The 16,244-nt window shown below is 25.7% G+C and overlaps 1 protein-coding gene across 1 annotated transcript in view; it reads left to right on the top strand.

Moving 5' to 3' along the window:
- The first annotated feature begins 7,102 nt into the window (after nucleotides 1-7,102).
- The window catches only part of LOC114941246 (uncharacterized), a 65,636-nt gene continuing 56,494 nt past the window's right edge, over nucleotides 7,103-16,244 (top strand). The window contains exon 1 of the mRNA XM_085489282.1: nucleotides 7,103-7,182. Coding sequence (XP_085345408.1) covers nucleotides 7,103-7,182 — 80 coding nt within the window. The remainder of the gene's footprint in view (nucleotides 7,183-16,244) is intronic.

Below are 16,244 nucleotides of genomic sequence, written 5' to 3'. Positions count from 1 at the left end.
AAATTCTATAGATTCGACAATTTGCAGTGAACAGCTACTAATGCATTACAATATGTGTAAAATTCATATTTTCCAACTCTTTGAAATTTTTGCACAAGACAAAATATATTATATTTAGACCGTAACACATGTTAAATATCTGCATTAAATGAAGTCTATTCATTGATTGATCCGATTTAATAATAAACAAATTATCAAGCATAAAAATACTTTTAGATCATTAAAACAAACATTTTATTGTCTCAAAAAATCCTTGTACATACATATGTTTATCGATTTATACATTTACTCAAATGCGCATTGCATAATTTGACTGTTTATCAGCAGACCAACGAAGCTGTATTTTGGAAATGTTCGCAAGTGAAACTCAATGACTCAAAAGCCAATCGACACCATTCAATGTTATATTTATCGGATGATATTGCATGGAGAGATCCGAAATTCGTATCGCGGACGACTGCTCTCCATTCTCGTTCATCCATATAATTTATTCTAATAGAAACTCAGGCGAAAGCGCCAGACAAACAGGCAGCAAAATTACATCTCGTCCATCAGAATACAGAAGCGACTGTAATGAAAGGCCGTTTAGCGTTACAAATTAGTTCATATAGATGCGAAAAGTACATACACGCATTCGACTGTAAATTATCTTATAGTGTGTGTAAAAGTGCTATTTATATATAAACATAGGGCTATTATACGAATAATTTCCAAGATTAATATATACAAAATAAAACGCTAAAATATAAAAATAAAATACAAAAAGAGTAAACGTAGTTTTTTTTTTTAAATTAATGTATTTAGAATTTTTTTTCTTAAATAATTATTGAAAAAATAATTTTTAAACGTATGTATATTAAGTTTGCATGATTTTTATATTTTTATATTTTCTTATACATAATATGATTATTAAATATTTTAAAGTCTATAAATAAGAAAATAACGTTATACATATATAGAATTGCACGCAACTGCAAACTATTAGATGCCAGAAAAATTATTCACCCGTTAGGTTTTTTTACAGTCACGAGGCAAATAATTCCGCTTCCATTGAGTGCCTACACGGGTCGCGGCGCAATTAGTAATCTTTTCAACTTTAAAAATGCACCACTCCTTTCTCCTTATTCCACATCTACGCACAGTTATGACGCACAAAAATTAAATGGTTTTTTTTAATTACAATAATTATTTAATGCAATGGACATGTAACTCGGGTAATTAACAATGACGTACTGTATACGAAAGACATAATTTTTTTATCTCTATTAGTTGCAATACTCACAGCTTTTTCCAAACTCAAAGAATAAGCTGTGATAAAAATAATAGATAAATATTGCTGTGTATACATATTCCTGTTCGGCAAAAGATGATATTAACGATGTGAACGATAATAATGGTAAGCAAAGTGAATATATTATGCTTTTCAATAATTATAGAAGGAAAATGTACTTATGTGTTTTTTTTTATAGATTTACCTCTCTATATCAATTTTGTTTTGAAGAAATCTTAAATATATTTATTTTAAATATTATTTCTTATTTTTTGTTTTTGAATCTTAAATATTTTTAATTTTATTTTTTTAATTTTAACATTTTAATAGAATATATAACAAATTTTTTGTAAAATCAAATAAGCTCGGACAAATACTGTTTTAAATAAAAGTGTTTAACTAAAAGTATTAGTGTTGAAGTATATTAACTTATTTCAAAGTTAAAATATAAAAATGACGTGTAACATTATGTGCGTAATATTATGTTATAATGTTGTGTATGTATAAAAAAAGATTCATAATTTTGATTTTAATTGCATATCTGCCACTACTAGACAGAGATGATGGAATTAAATGTGCGCAAAAGGTTAATGTGGAAAATTTCGTATTTAGTACGTATACATATCAAAAACTAAAAGCTTGCCATGTGAGAAACTTCTTTATTCACAGACACAAAATTTTCGTTTAAGAGTCTCTTTGCGGATACTTCTTTCTAGCTGCATTATAAATTGAATTCGTTATTTTATGCAAAAGAAAGGAGAATAGTGACGATGTTGAGAAATTTCAGTGCTCGTCTTCATCTACCATTATGCAAAAGTCCATTAAAACGCCTAGTCCATATGTTGCTTACATATGTATTCTCGGAGACATCATGACATTTCTATCATTGATTTACGATACTTCTCTGTCAGAAGTAGGCCGTTTGATTAAGTGATTATCGATAATCACACAAAGGATCGAGACGCAATAAAAATTTTTACTGCTAAAATGTTTTAAAAAAATTTTTATAAAATAAATAGATGTGTGCGGCGGAAATATTAAAAAAATTAATATTAAATATTAATGAAATGTATAAAATATAATAAATATTAATAAATATTAATAAATTATTTAAATAATAATAATTAAGAAATGAATATTTTATTCATGTGTATATGTATTTATAATTTAAAAGTCAGTTTTTTCTTCTATCAAGAATAAATTACAAAGGAATATACTTTTTTTTAAGTATATTAGTGTTGTCATATTTGATTATGTAACGTAATATTTGGAAAAATCTTTCGTTTGTATGACTATTAAAATATATTAAAATTAAGTCTGCATTTAGTTGATTAGTTCTTTAAAAAGTTATGAATAATCTTTTTAGAGAAAAATTTCCCGTAAAATTATCATTAATAATTAAGCCAATAATTAACATACATACATATTGAATTAAAGACTTTTTGCATATTCATGTTTTAACTTCGCCTTATTACTTAACTTGATCTATAATTAATTCGAACGGCACGCCCTTGGAACAAAAAGTGTGTAACTTCATTCTCTATTCAGACGATGGGCAATGCTTCCTTACAATTAGACTACAATACAACAAAAGAATGCATTTCATTTCCGACTAATTATCTTCTACAGAACATACTTTCTACTAGGAATTACGAAACTTCAGGACATAAATAATTGATGAGCCTATCACTCTCAAATGCATAAAAATTTAAAAAAATGCTAAAATTATTGCAAGTATTGCTACAGTTATAAATTTCTATTTCTATTTTCTAATTAAATTATTATTATAATTAAATAACTAATTAGCAATTTAATTAATTTGTATTTTTTAAAATTCAGAACAAATTGTTTATATCTTCTCTACATTTTCTCTATATTCTCTATTTTCATATTAAGAAAGAAACGTGATAAAAAAATATAAAAACAGATTTTAATATTTAAACCAGTATACGCTTTATACATAGATATTAATCGCGTTTGTATTAATCATTTATGAGATTTTCGTTTTGATCTTATAAATGAACTTTTGGCAAAACAGTTTAATCCGATCTTATGTGTGGACAATCTGACCTCGAAATTTCGTGCAAACACTTAACAGTTTCGCAACCTCAAAAAACAAATATTTGATCGAAATCACTTTGCCGAAGGACAATTATGTGCGCTGGACCCGAAAAATCAATCCGCATTGCAATTCACAATGGATCCCGCACGCGCTTTACGATGACAACAAAACGATATTATTTCGATCTATGTGTCAATTACAGACGTAATTGTATATATCGAGTATATAATATGTGAGTATTGACTGGTATCAATAGCGACGGAATCGTACAATACAGAGTTATCTATCAGTTAGGCAAAATATCAATGTCACTCGACCGAATTGATACATGTTGGTTTAAATCCTGCTGTCGCCACAATCCAACAATACGTTTAGGGAATGTTATATCGATTATTCACGCACAGTGAAATAGAATATCATGTATTTTGCGCCACATGTCCCCATAAGATATCAAGAATTTATATATTTTCTGTATAAGAAACAAACTTCTCTATTCGTAAGCATATATAAATCTCGTATGTTCTACTTTACTAAAAATTCCATCATTAGAAATATAATAAAAACATTTTAATTTTATTTACTTCTGTAATTTTATTAAAAATTAAATCTTTTACAGATAATTATATAAACAATTATATAATATATATTTTTGTTATAATTTATTATTAATTCTTATAGTTATATTATTTGTTTATACACTTTTTTAACTTTCGATATATAAGTCATAAAAATGTACTATTAATTTAAAAAATGTTGTGTTTTGTATATTTCCAAACATATCAAATTTTTTTTCTAAATATATGCAGAATAATTCTTACTTATACGATATTCCCTTTCTAAAAAAGGCATGCAAAGTCGATTATCGTAAATATTGTTGCTGCTTTTCCGCGATGCTGTTTGGTGTTGTTTCGATTAACATATTGTGTGTTATATTAATAGCATCAAATAACTGTCATCGTAAAGGTTAATAGTTTGACAGTTGTAAAATAAAAGATAAAGATATAATATCAATAACGCGCGCGAAGCACGCGCTTGTGTTGTCTGATATATAACAAAAATTCAGAAATTAAAATTATATACATACATAATTAAAATCTGGCAAATTAAAATTATGTACTTAATAAACATTCGAGAATTAATATAGAAGTATATACTAACATATAAAATTAAAATATAACTGCTTAATATAATATACTGTAGCATCATTTATACCTGCATTATTTTTTAATGAAAATTATTGAATTATATTTCTCAAATTTGTATTAGTATTATACTATCAGTTTCCTATACTAACAATAATTTGCTATCATAATTAAACTTGATAAAAAACTGAGATGACTTATGAATCGACACAATTACTTTTACTTGTAACTTCCTATTATATTCAATCCTATTATATACAAATCTGCTTATAAATACTAAATTTATGTAGCATATATATATATATATATATATATATCATTTTGTTTAACAGAATATAATTATGCACGCAAAGTGAAGTTATATTATTCTTTAATAATAATATAAAATTTCAAAAATTGCGACGCATGCATGTGCAAAAATTATTATTGCAATCAATGCATAAAAAATATATCAATTATTATACAATGCATAAAAATTCAATATTTAAATCTTTTACAGAAAATATGAACGAAGAAATAAAATTTTCTACAAGAATCTTTTGTAATTAAATATCTACGCTTTCATTAGACTCGCGCGAAACTCTATACTCCATATATCCATCACGCTGCGCGGCTCGCGCGAAACTGATTCTCGTGCGGGGTATCGTGAGCGCGGGCCCAATGGTCACGTGATCACTAATCATGTGACCACTGGTCATGTGACCATCGGTCCCGCGCTCACGATACCCCGCACGAGAATTAGTCTCGCGTAAGCCGCGTAACATGTCAAATATGTGGGATGTATCAATCTGATGAAAAAGGTTCATATTTTCGCGCGCGAAGCGCGCGCTTGTGTTGTCTAGTATTATATAAAAATCATCTGATCTACAGAAACAATTTCAGACAAGATCTTACTTGGCTAATTAGTCCACGGCTTATTTCTACAAAATTTGAATTATTGTTAGTTAAATTATATATAGTTTCAATTTATTTTAACTATAAATTAAGCCGTTTAAATTTAATATTGGCAAATGACAAAATTAATAAAGCAGATTCTTAAAACACGTGCATATTAGTCTTGTGTCATTGCCTCGTAGCATTAAAAAAATATTCGAGATAAATACAATATTTTGTAATTTATTATATACGCTAGAATAATTTTACAATATTATATATTAATATATAATAATTTAATATAATTTTTGTTTTATTAATCACATAAATTATTATTCTTATGCATAGGGATTTATATTTAATATTATTAATATAACATATTAATGATATTATATATATTTTCTCTTTTACAAGATATTAAATTCATCACAGGGTTAGAAGAAATTCAGGAAATTAGAAATTCGCAGAAATTAATAATTATTATTAATCTTAATACATTTTTATTATTAATTTTTATGTAAATAAATTTATTTTTGGAATAAATCTACAGTTTATGAATTACGTTTTTATCGATTTTTTATTTTAAAAAATATTTTTTTAAAATTATTTAAATATTTAAAAAAATTAAAATCAATTCTAAATAAATTTGGTGAGTATAAAAGATGCTGTAAAATTTTATATTTTAATTTATTTAATTTTTCGGTAGTTTTCATTTTCATATATCGATAGTTTTCAAAAAAATTAATTCGGATCTATTAATCAATATTGATTGATTGTTGGATTTTTAATTTTCTATATTTGTGTTATCTGCTGACAATACGTTTCCACTGTGATTGAAGTGTGAGTGAAACTTTTTGTGGTAATAAAGAATAGTATATCTCACCCTTCATAGTTCACCAGAACTGTCAGCATAACTTTTTTTGAGTATTGAAAGCGATCTGGAGCTTCAGCTTTGTCTAACTATTGTGCAGATAGCTTTCTGTTGTCATATAGATAACATGTTTTTTGTCACAAGTAATTTTTTTATTTAAAAAAGAATACATACTGTTATGTTTGAGGAAAGATAAACTCATTTAATCTGTTCAATTTATTCTTCTTGATCAATTGATCAGGTATCCATTTGTCAAGTTTTTTCTTCACTTTTCCAATAGCAGTAAAGTGGCGAGAGATAATTGTATGACAAACATTCAATCTTTCTGTAAGTTATTGTACAGTTTGACGAGAATTTCTTTCTAATACTTTTTAAAATAGCGTTGTTTGTAAAAATTTCAACATTATCACTTGGCTCATTTTTAAAGGAGAAATCTCCAAAAATGAAATTTTTAAACGAACGCTGAACTACATTTTGTTCATTAGCAATATTTTTCATCAAAAATCTTGTTGATATTACAAGTTGCTGCAGTTGCATTATTCTTCAATTTAAGTTTATGTAAAGTAAATTACTTAAAAATCTTTTAAAATTTATTCTAACTTTATTTAGTTAAAAAAACATTCAAATTTATAAAATTGAAAAATCAAATTACAGTAAATTGATAGCTTAAACAATCAGCTTTTAAATAATATATATTATCGTACATTGTTAAAAACAAGAATAAGTATTGATAATGTGAAAATAAACAAATGACACTTGATATATATCACAATTTAATGTTTAAAATTAAAAAATAATTGAGCTTAGCATTTGTCACCCAATTATAATCGCTAGTAGATTGCAAGTCGTACAAGTGTGCTGGAGAGTAAAGCATAAAAGGTAAGATGTCCATAACGATGAGCAAGGGTGGTGAGAACCCACCACCTGTTGCCATGGCTACCGTCGAACGAGCACCCGGATTTGCGTCAGTTTCAAACTGTGAAGCAAACGATGCTCCCTTTTAGATCGATATTATTCTATCAATCAAAATTTCGTAACAATATTGCATACTATTTCTAGTATTATTATTATTACTAATATTTCTTTAATTACTATTATTGCTTATACATATGAAAATAATGTTATAAATACTATATTTCAAAATAGTACAATGTACATTTATTATATATATATACACATATATACATATTTATTAAATATATATTAAATACACATAAAATAATAAAGTTAATTCATTTAATTATACATTTTAAAATATGAATAATCTTATCAGAATTGATTATTTATATATGTATAAATAATTTATAAATATTATTTATTTTTAGTTGTTTATAAATAAAAAATTATCATTTATTCAGTATTTTATTGAAGAAATATTAATTTGAAATTTCTAAGAGATCTTATTATTAAAATAAAGATTAAATTTTTATGAAATTCTATACACTCTATATTTTTAAAATATAATGTGCACAATGATATGTGCATAAAAACAACAATTTCGCTAAAATAGTTCATGCATAAGTAATTTCCACCAGTTTTATCTTATCAGCGAGCAATAATATGACAGCTATATAAAGTTATTGCAGCGATGAAATAAGGATTTGAACAAGATTACAGTACGACCAGCGAAATAAAAGATTTATTATAAGGATTATCTCTCTCTTTCTCTCTCTTTTACTCGTTATCAACAGTTTCAGCTCTTTTTCGCATTTCGTTCACGTTTTACCGATGATTATCTACCAAGATTGTCAAATTTACGAAAAAAAAACACCGATTTCTTTTAATTACATCGCTTCGCGTTCTCTATTAGATCCCCGAAATCTTTACAATTCGAATTTCATTAACGTATGAATAGATGCAATCTGCGGTCTTGTTTTGATATAGAATTGCAATCAGAACACGATTGAGTCTTTATAAATCACATAGTCAAGTTTTATACTTTTTTGTAATTTCGAAATATAGAAATAAAGCAACATATATTGCATTCAGATCATCTAATTAAGACTATAAGAAATAGAACATAAATTCCAATGCATTATTAAATTACATGAAAATGTAGGAATTAAGAAATAATAAAACAACATTTTGCTCATAAATGTAGTTTTACACATATATTGTATATTTTTCAATTTTCGTGTTTTTCCGTTGTTTGACTTTTACTCAGTTAAATAAGTTCCTTTTGCTTACTTTTAGTAAATATTTCAACAGAACTAATTTCCTTAATCTTCTTAATGTAAAAATTTATTTTATCGACGCTTTGATTTATCTCAAAATTTTATGTAATTTAATATACGTTTACTCTCGCCGTAAATGCAAACTAATTAAGATAAAGCAAAGTTAAACTTTTTTAAATAAATTGATTATGAAAAAGAAAAGAAGAAAAGAATGCACAATATAGAAATATAAGAAAAATCAACAAGATTTTTGATGAAAAATATTGCTAATGAACGAACTGTAGTTCAGCGTTCGTTTAAAAATTTCATTTTTGGAGATTTCTCCTTTAAAAATAAGCCAAGTGATAATATGTTGAAGTTTTTTCAAACGACGCTATTTTAAAAAGTATTAGTGAAAGAAAACGCCAAACTGTACGATAACTTGCAGAAAGATTGGATGTTTGTCATACAATTATCTCTCGCCACTTTACTGCTATTGAAAAAGTGAAGAAAAAACTTGACAAATGGATACCTGATCAATTGATCAAGAAGAATAAATTGAATTTTGCAAAATAACTTGAAAGTGAGCTAAGAATAGTAATTATATTCTATAAATGACCAAATCATCTAACGGTTAAGCTAATGTTCTTATGCATTTTAAATAAGAAAATGCTTACATTTTTTAATCTTTTATTTTTAATTGAGTTCTTCATTATCTCATTTTTTGTCGTTTATTTTTTATTTTGCACAAACATTATTTGCATTTAATATATTTATAATTAATAATAGATATACTTAATAAATATATTTAATAAATTTGCAATCTACAAATTAATATTTATAATAGACGTGCTTTGTTACTTTTGTAAAATATTTTTATTACAATAATATCTTATAAAACACAATATGTGCAAAATTTCTTGATTTTTAGAATATTATTTGTTTATTTATAAATTGTGTATTTTCTTCAAGACAATTTCATGATTAATATCTCACAATGTCTCCCTTGTTTGTATGTGTTAGTTCAGAAATTGTTGAAAAGAAGGTACTACATAAACTTCAAATAAGAATTTTTCTAGTCGACGAATAATACCTCAACATTTCTCTCTTGCATATTGAGCGTGAAAAAGCATATCTTTTTTTCTTTTAGATGCATTCAACATTTTCTGTGTCGCAGATCCATAAGACACATCTTATTGTTAGATGCATTGTAGAATATTTACATTCGTGTCAAGATTTACATAGAAATTTAGGTAAATGTATATTCTGTCTTACAGATAGTTCCTTTGACCCGAATCGGTAGTGGTAACACGCTTTTATGCGCACCTTTATAGGGAATTCGTGCCCTGCGTTTCATATCCGGATGCACATGACGCGTCTGCAATTGCATATCAATTTGTAGTAGCAATCCTACCAGCTACACTACGCAACGAACCAGGAACAAGATATCCATAATAATCATGTTCACCAGGAAAAACACAATAAGATTTCCATTGCTTATGCCAAAGACGGAATATATCTGCTTATAAAAATTTCTGTATTTCTCTCTGTTTCTTTCTTTACAAATATCCTTCATTAGCTTGAATAAAATGAATAACATAAAAAGAAAAAAATACTCAACTATTGAATATTCAATCATTGAGAAAATAAATTTCAAAATTTTTTAATTTTGAAAATAACATAATAAAACGTGTTTGTAAAAAAGTTATAATTTATTTCTAAACTAGCTTTAAGTCTGTGCTACAAGCGGAAGTACATCATTCTGAACATACTGGCATAGAATTGAAAAAAATGTTTTTACAAAAAACAGAGCTTTTTCTAAAATTAAAAATTTTTTTTTAATTTTAAAAAGCACATAGTAGCCTTCTCCGAAAAATTTACAAGATTTTGGTAAAATTTTAAGAAAATCGATCTATTTCAATATATGTATAGATTAAACATATCAATAATTATTTAAAGTTATTGTTAAAAGATGTACGCATGTATAAAATATTTATATATAAAAAAATATTAGATATCACGTTGTACCTATTTGTAGGATGTATTCTATAAAAATTGACTTTGTTTTTACAACCTTTCTGTGCTTATAGGAAGACTTACAGTATCTCTACAAAAAATTTCTTTACTTCAGAACATTTATATTTTTCCTTTATACGAGATCCACTCGAGCGTTATCGGGAAGTTACAATTGGTCCGAAGACAAGTGATGCATCCGTGTTCTAGTCGCGGAATAAAATGGAGCAAATAACTAGAAAGAACGGAAACAACAGATACACACACAGTATTGCAAGAAATATACAACAATGGCAATATTTCTAAAGACCAAATGTTTTAAAGAAAAATATTTTTTTGTTTATCAATCCATGTGAATTATAGGTAAGATATGAGTAAAACAATTTTAAGTTCAAAATTATTTATGTGTATAAAACTATCTATAATATTTTATAATCCTTTAAAAGATTCGTAGTTTCAGTTTTTATGAGATACTGAATCATATGGTCTGTATATAAATAAAGAAATACGAGTGTTGATTTAAAACAGATATTGTTTCACGAAAATATATGAGAGATATATTGTCTGTTTAATTATTTATAACATCATAGAAAAATAGTGACACATTTGTTTATACATTTTAACGATTTAATATCTTAAGACAAGATTGAAAACTTTCGTTGAAAGTGAATCATTGTTTATTCCACGATGAAAGAGAATTCATTGTTTATATCAACTCTGACAAAAAAGATTAAGCACGGTGCAAGCAGGGAAATAAAGTCTTTACTTAATCTGGCTTGTAAAAAAGCAGAGATAAGATATTTTCTCATGAATAATACGAGCATCAAGAAAAGCTTTTATTATCTATTCAATAAATGCAATGATATTTTTTATGCTAAGATATTCAGAAATGATGTGATATAATGTTATACTACATGTATAATATAATCAATACTATTTAAAGCATCATTGACAAATTTTGTAAATTAATTCAAAATTAAATTTTTAAATTCAAAAATCACATATATTTATATATATATATATATATAAATATATGTGATTTTTGAATTTAAAAATTTAATTGTGAGAATTTTCATCTTTCTTCTTTTATATATATATATATATATATATATATATATATATATATATATATAAAAGAAGAAAGATGAAAATTCTCACATCGAGGATGGCAAGCGAACAAAGTTTACCAGTCGAAGAAATAGATTTAAGTATTGCGCATTTAAATAGATGCTTTTCAGAGGATACATAATTGATTTGATATTATTTGTATAAAAGCAAATGCTTATTTTTAAAAGAGACTACTAAAATAAAAAAAATAAGTTAATAAATGTAGAGCATTTTTCTTACATTTCTCTCTCTCTCTCTCTCTCTCTATATATATATATATATATATATATATATATATATATATATATATATATATATATATTATATTATATATATATATATATATATATATATATATAGAGAGAGAGAGAGAGAGAGAGAAATGTAAGAAAAATGCTCTACATTTATTAACTTATTTTTTTTATTTTAGTAGTCTCTTTTAAAAATAAGCATTTGCTTTTATACAAATAATATCAAATCAATTATGTATCCTCTGAAAAGCATCTATTTAAATGCGCAATACTTAAATCTATTTCTTCGACTGGTAAACTTTGTTCGCTTGCCATCCTCGATGTGAGAATTTTCATCTTTCTTCTTTCACCCACCTGAACCTTTCGGACTCATGATCAAAGAGCGTCCATTTTTCTATCTGACGGTTGGATACTGCGAGGGTCGCTTTCGGCATAAATCGAATTCAATGGCCTCTCGAATGAATGAAATGATGCGGGAAAAACTATACCCATTATCCATTATTGCGATACAAACAACAATAAATTATTTCCATAATAAATGCGCCCTATTTTCAAATCATTGATTTATTTAAAATGGCCATCTAATATATTCACGTGTGATTTCATATCTCTGTGTTATATTTGATAAATGCTATGTGTGATATTTATCAAATATTTCATTTTCAATATAGCGTCTGTGGTTGAATATGAAAAAAATTTACACCGAGATCATGCCAAGAGCTACTATTTGACAATTTCTTTTGTTATACCTTATAAATGTATCATGCTGCGTACATATACATCTGATATTATATTGAAAATATTAGAAAATAGTATCACTGATAGCATAAACTGTTCAGAGTTTGCAATTTTGTAATTCTTTACCTTGATTCTGATTTATCTTTATTTAATTAGACTAAAGGAAATATATATAATACAAACCAATGATTTATTTAAGTAAAAAAAATAAGATGCAACACAGCGTTTTGAGATTAGAAATCGATATTGATATATATTATATAACAGAGAATTTTATATAAATAACTTTTTCTTAAATAAATAAAAATAAATTATTATTAAAAGCAATCAAATAATTAATAAGATATGTATTATTTTTTATAATCTAAATTAAAATTTCAACAATGTAAAATCCCTTTCTAAAAAAGGCATGCAAAGTTGATTATCGCAAATATTGTTGCTGCTTTTTCGCAATGTTGATTGGTTGTCTCAATTAACGTTATGTCTTATATTAATAGCATCAAACAACTGTGAATTTTTTGTAATCAATAATCTACGCTTTTATTAGACTCGCGCGAGATTCCATACTCCATACATTCATCACGCTGCGCGGTTGGCGCGAAACTGATTCTCGTGCGAGGTATCGCAAACGCAAAACCCAGATCACGTGACCAGTGGACCCACTGGTCATGTGACCATTGATCATGTAACCATCGGTCCCGCGCTCGCGATACCCCGCACGAAAATCAGTTTTGCGCGAGCCGCGCAGTGTGACGGATGTGTGGGGTATAGAGTCTCGCGCAAGTTTAATGAAAGCGTAGATAATTAATCACAAAAGATTCTTGTAGAAAATTTTATTTCTTTGTGCGTATTTTCTGTTAAAGATTTAAATATTGAATTTTTATGCGTTGCATAATTAATATATTTTTTATGTATTGATTGCAATAATAATTTATTTATACATGCGTTGCAATTTTTAAGGTTTTATTATCAAAGAATTATATAACTTCGCTTCGCGCACGTAATTATATTCGATTAAACTAAACAAAATGAGAAAAATACATATAAAAAGATATATATACAAAATAGTTCTCAAACAATACAATAGAAATGCGGCAAATTAAAATTATGTATATAATAAAAATTTAGTACATTAAAATTATATACATAATGGAAATTCGGAAATTAAAATTATATACATGCTAGAAATTCGGCGATTTAAAATTATGTACATAATAAAAATTCGAGAATTAAAATTATGTATATAATAGATATTTGGCGAATTAAAATTATGTACATAATAGAAATTCGGCGAATTAAAATTATGGTCATAGCATCAAGCAACTGTCATTGCGAAAATTAACAATTTGACAGTTGTTAAATAAATGATACAAATGACATGGAAAGAGTGCGCGAAGCACGCGCTTGTGTTGTCTAGTGTTTATAAAAGTTGATTTATTTAATCATTTTATTTAATAATTTCCATTTACATATAAATTATTCTGTAGCGTTTGTCGTTTTACGAAAATTACGAGATAGCAGGTGTATTGTAATTAAATTCAAATAGATTGGCAAAGTCAACATTTTCTTAAAATTAAGAAAATATATGTTATTAACATATAGTTTAATACATATATATGCAATGTTAATATTTGTAGGCAAATTTTTAGATTGTGCTTTAATTGAATAGATAGTGGAAGGTATTAATTTTATTTTGTTTTTATTTTATTATGTTTATTGAGAGAAATAACTAGTATCGAACCTTACGTTTGCCTTTATTGCCGCTTTAGAACATATTATTTGTAAGCGATGTAAACTTCTTGCTAATTTGTTCATAATACTCTCTGCAGTAATGAGATTCTTCCAAACGCTACATAGTAACATGGTACAATGAAACTCGACGATAATTATGTATTCACAGATAATGTTTGCTCTATGCAAATTCAAGAGGATAAACTCAAACCCTTCCTAGGCTGAAACTATTCTGATATACAAAGTTGATTTTATCTCCCCTATGTTATATTTTGATTTGATTAATTAAATATATTATTTATTGCAAAAAAATTGCTATTTGTAAAGAGTTAAAATTCTCTAAAACTTATATAATATGTGAAAATTATCTTTTATACGTTATTCATATTTTAATATTTTCTTTCTTTATTTTGGAAATGCTTTTAAAGTTCAAAAATACAGTTTTAATGATATTTTTTTAGTTTTATTGTATTCAGTTTTTAATTAGTAATTAAACAAATTAAAAAATATCACTTTTATTTATTAAAATCTATTCAATATATTTATTAAAATAATTAGAAATATATATGTATATATATATGTGTGTGTGTGTGTGTGTGTGTGTGTGTGTGTGTGTGTGTGTGTGTGTGTGTGTGGGTGTGTGTGTGTGTGTGTGTGTGTGTGTGTGTGTGTGTGTGTGTGTGTGTGAGAAACAACAAAATATTGCAATCACGACTTTTATGAAAGAAAAACCTCGATTGTGAATTCATCAACAAAAACTGTCCACGAGTCCAACTTTGCAAAGCATACAACTGGCAACTTTCCAATTGCTTCGACCTACATCCATTTAAAATGACAACGAATCAAAATATCTTTGCAAACTGTTATTTTTTTGGTGAATGATGACAATTGTTTCTATATGTCTAGTTGAATGTAGTATAAATCTTGAATGAACTTTATGATTGAAATTCACTCTTAAAAATTCATATTAAATTAATACTCAAATCTGTAAAATTTTTTCGAAAATCTCAAAGTTTATTGTTGCTTCTTTGAAGCTTATTGACTGTTTTATTGTGAGCAACTGTTATCATATATAATTTTATTCTTCTCGAAAAATAAGATTAATTTTTGTAAATATACTTTTATAAATGTATCATCACTTTGATTCATTTATAGATTAATAATAAAAATTGATAACCTTAAAGTTACGTTGATCTTTAACATAAAAGTATGTGTGAAATGCAAGTTATAGCAGCGCTCAAAATAATAAATTTCCTATTATTTTAAATTCTCCATTTAATGTATAAATATTAAACAGAGATATAAAGAAATCATTTTTTAAATGTGATGACATTTTTTAAGAGAAACTTTTATAGAATTTATATAAAATATTTTTTCTAATGCTTTTTACTTTAAATTGTTTAAGTAAACAAACCGAATTAATGCACATGCACAATTTATATAATATATATAAATATATATAATAATGTTATAATATATAAATAATAAATAACTCACCCCAAAACAGCTCCGGCGTTCGATGCCTCATGGTGCTGCTATTATAAATTATACAACTAACGTTTTAATTATTGTAAAAAAATAAAATTATTATTATATTTATATAATGAAATATGCGAAAATATTATATTAGTTTTTTTAAAAGAGAATATTAATGTAAATATTAATGTACGCATAACTATCTTATATTTTAAAAAATAAGTTATAAAAATTATTCTTTAAAAAATAAGCAATTTATTTTACATACTTACACTCGAGTATCTTCTTTCAAATCACAGCAATATTTTATATAAATTATTAAACAATACTTTTCTATTCGTGTAGTAATATTGCCGGTATAAATAAGTTTAATACATATAATAATGAAATAGATGTGATAATTTAAATTATATCCTAGCTAATGCACGATATATTATATATAATATATTAATATATAAATATAAATTATATATAATTCTACGAAAATATATAAATTATTTAATAAAAGTTAAATTTTCTTTTAACCAAAGAAATTCTGCTTGAAAAAGCGCCTCAAG

Source organism: Nylanderia fulva, unplaced genomic scaffold (assembly GCF_048542155.1).
Source record: "Nylanderia fulva isolate GAGA-0341 unplaced genomic scaffold, ASM4854215v1 Scaffold8, whole genome shotgun sequence".
NCBI lineage: Eukaryota > Metazoa > Arthropoda > Insecta > Hymenoptera > Formicidae > Nylanderia > Nylanderia fulva.
This window is presented reverse-complemented; position numbering and strand designations above follow the sequence as displayed.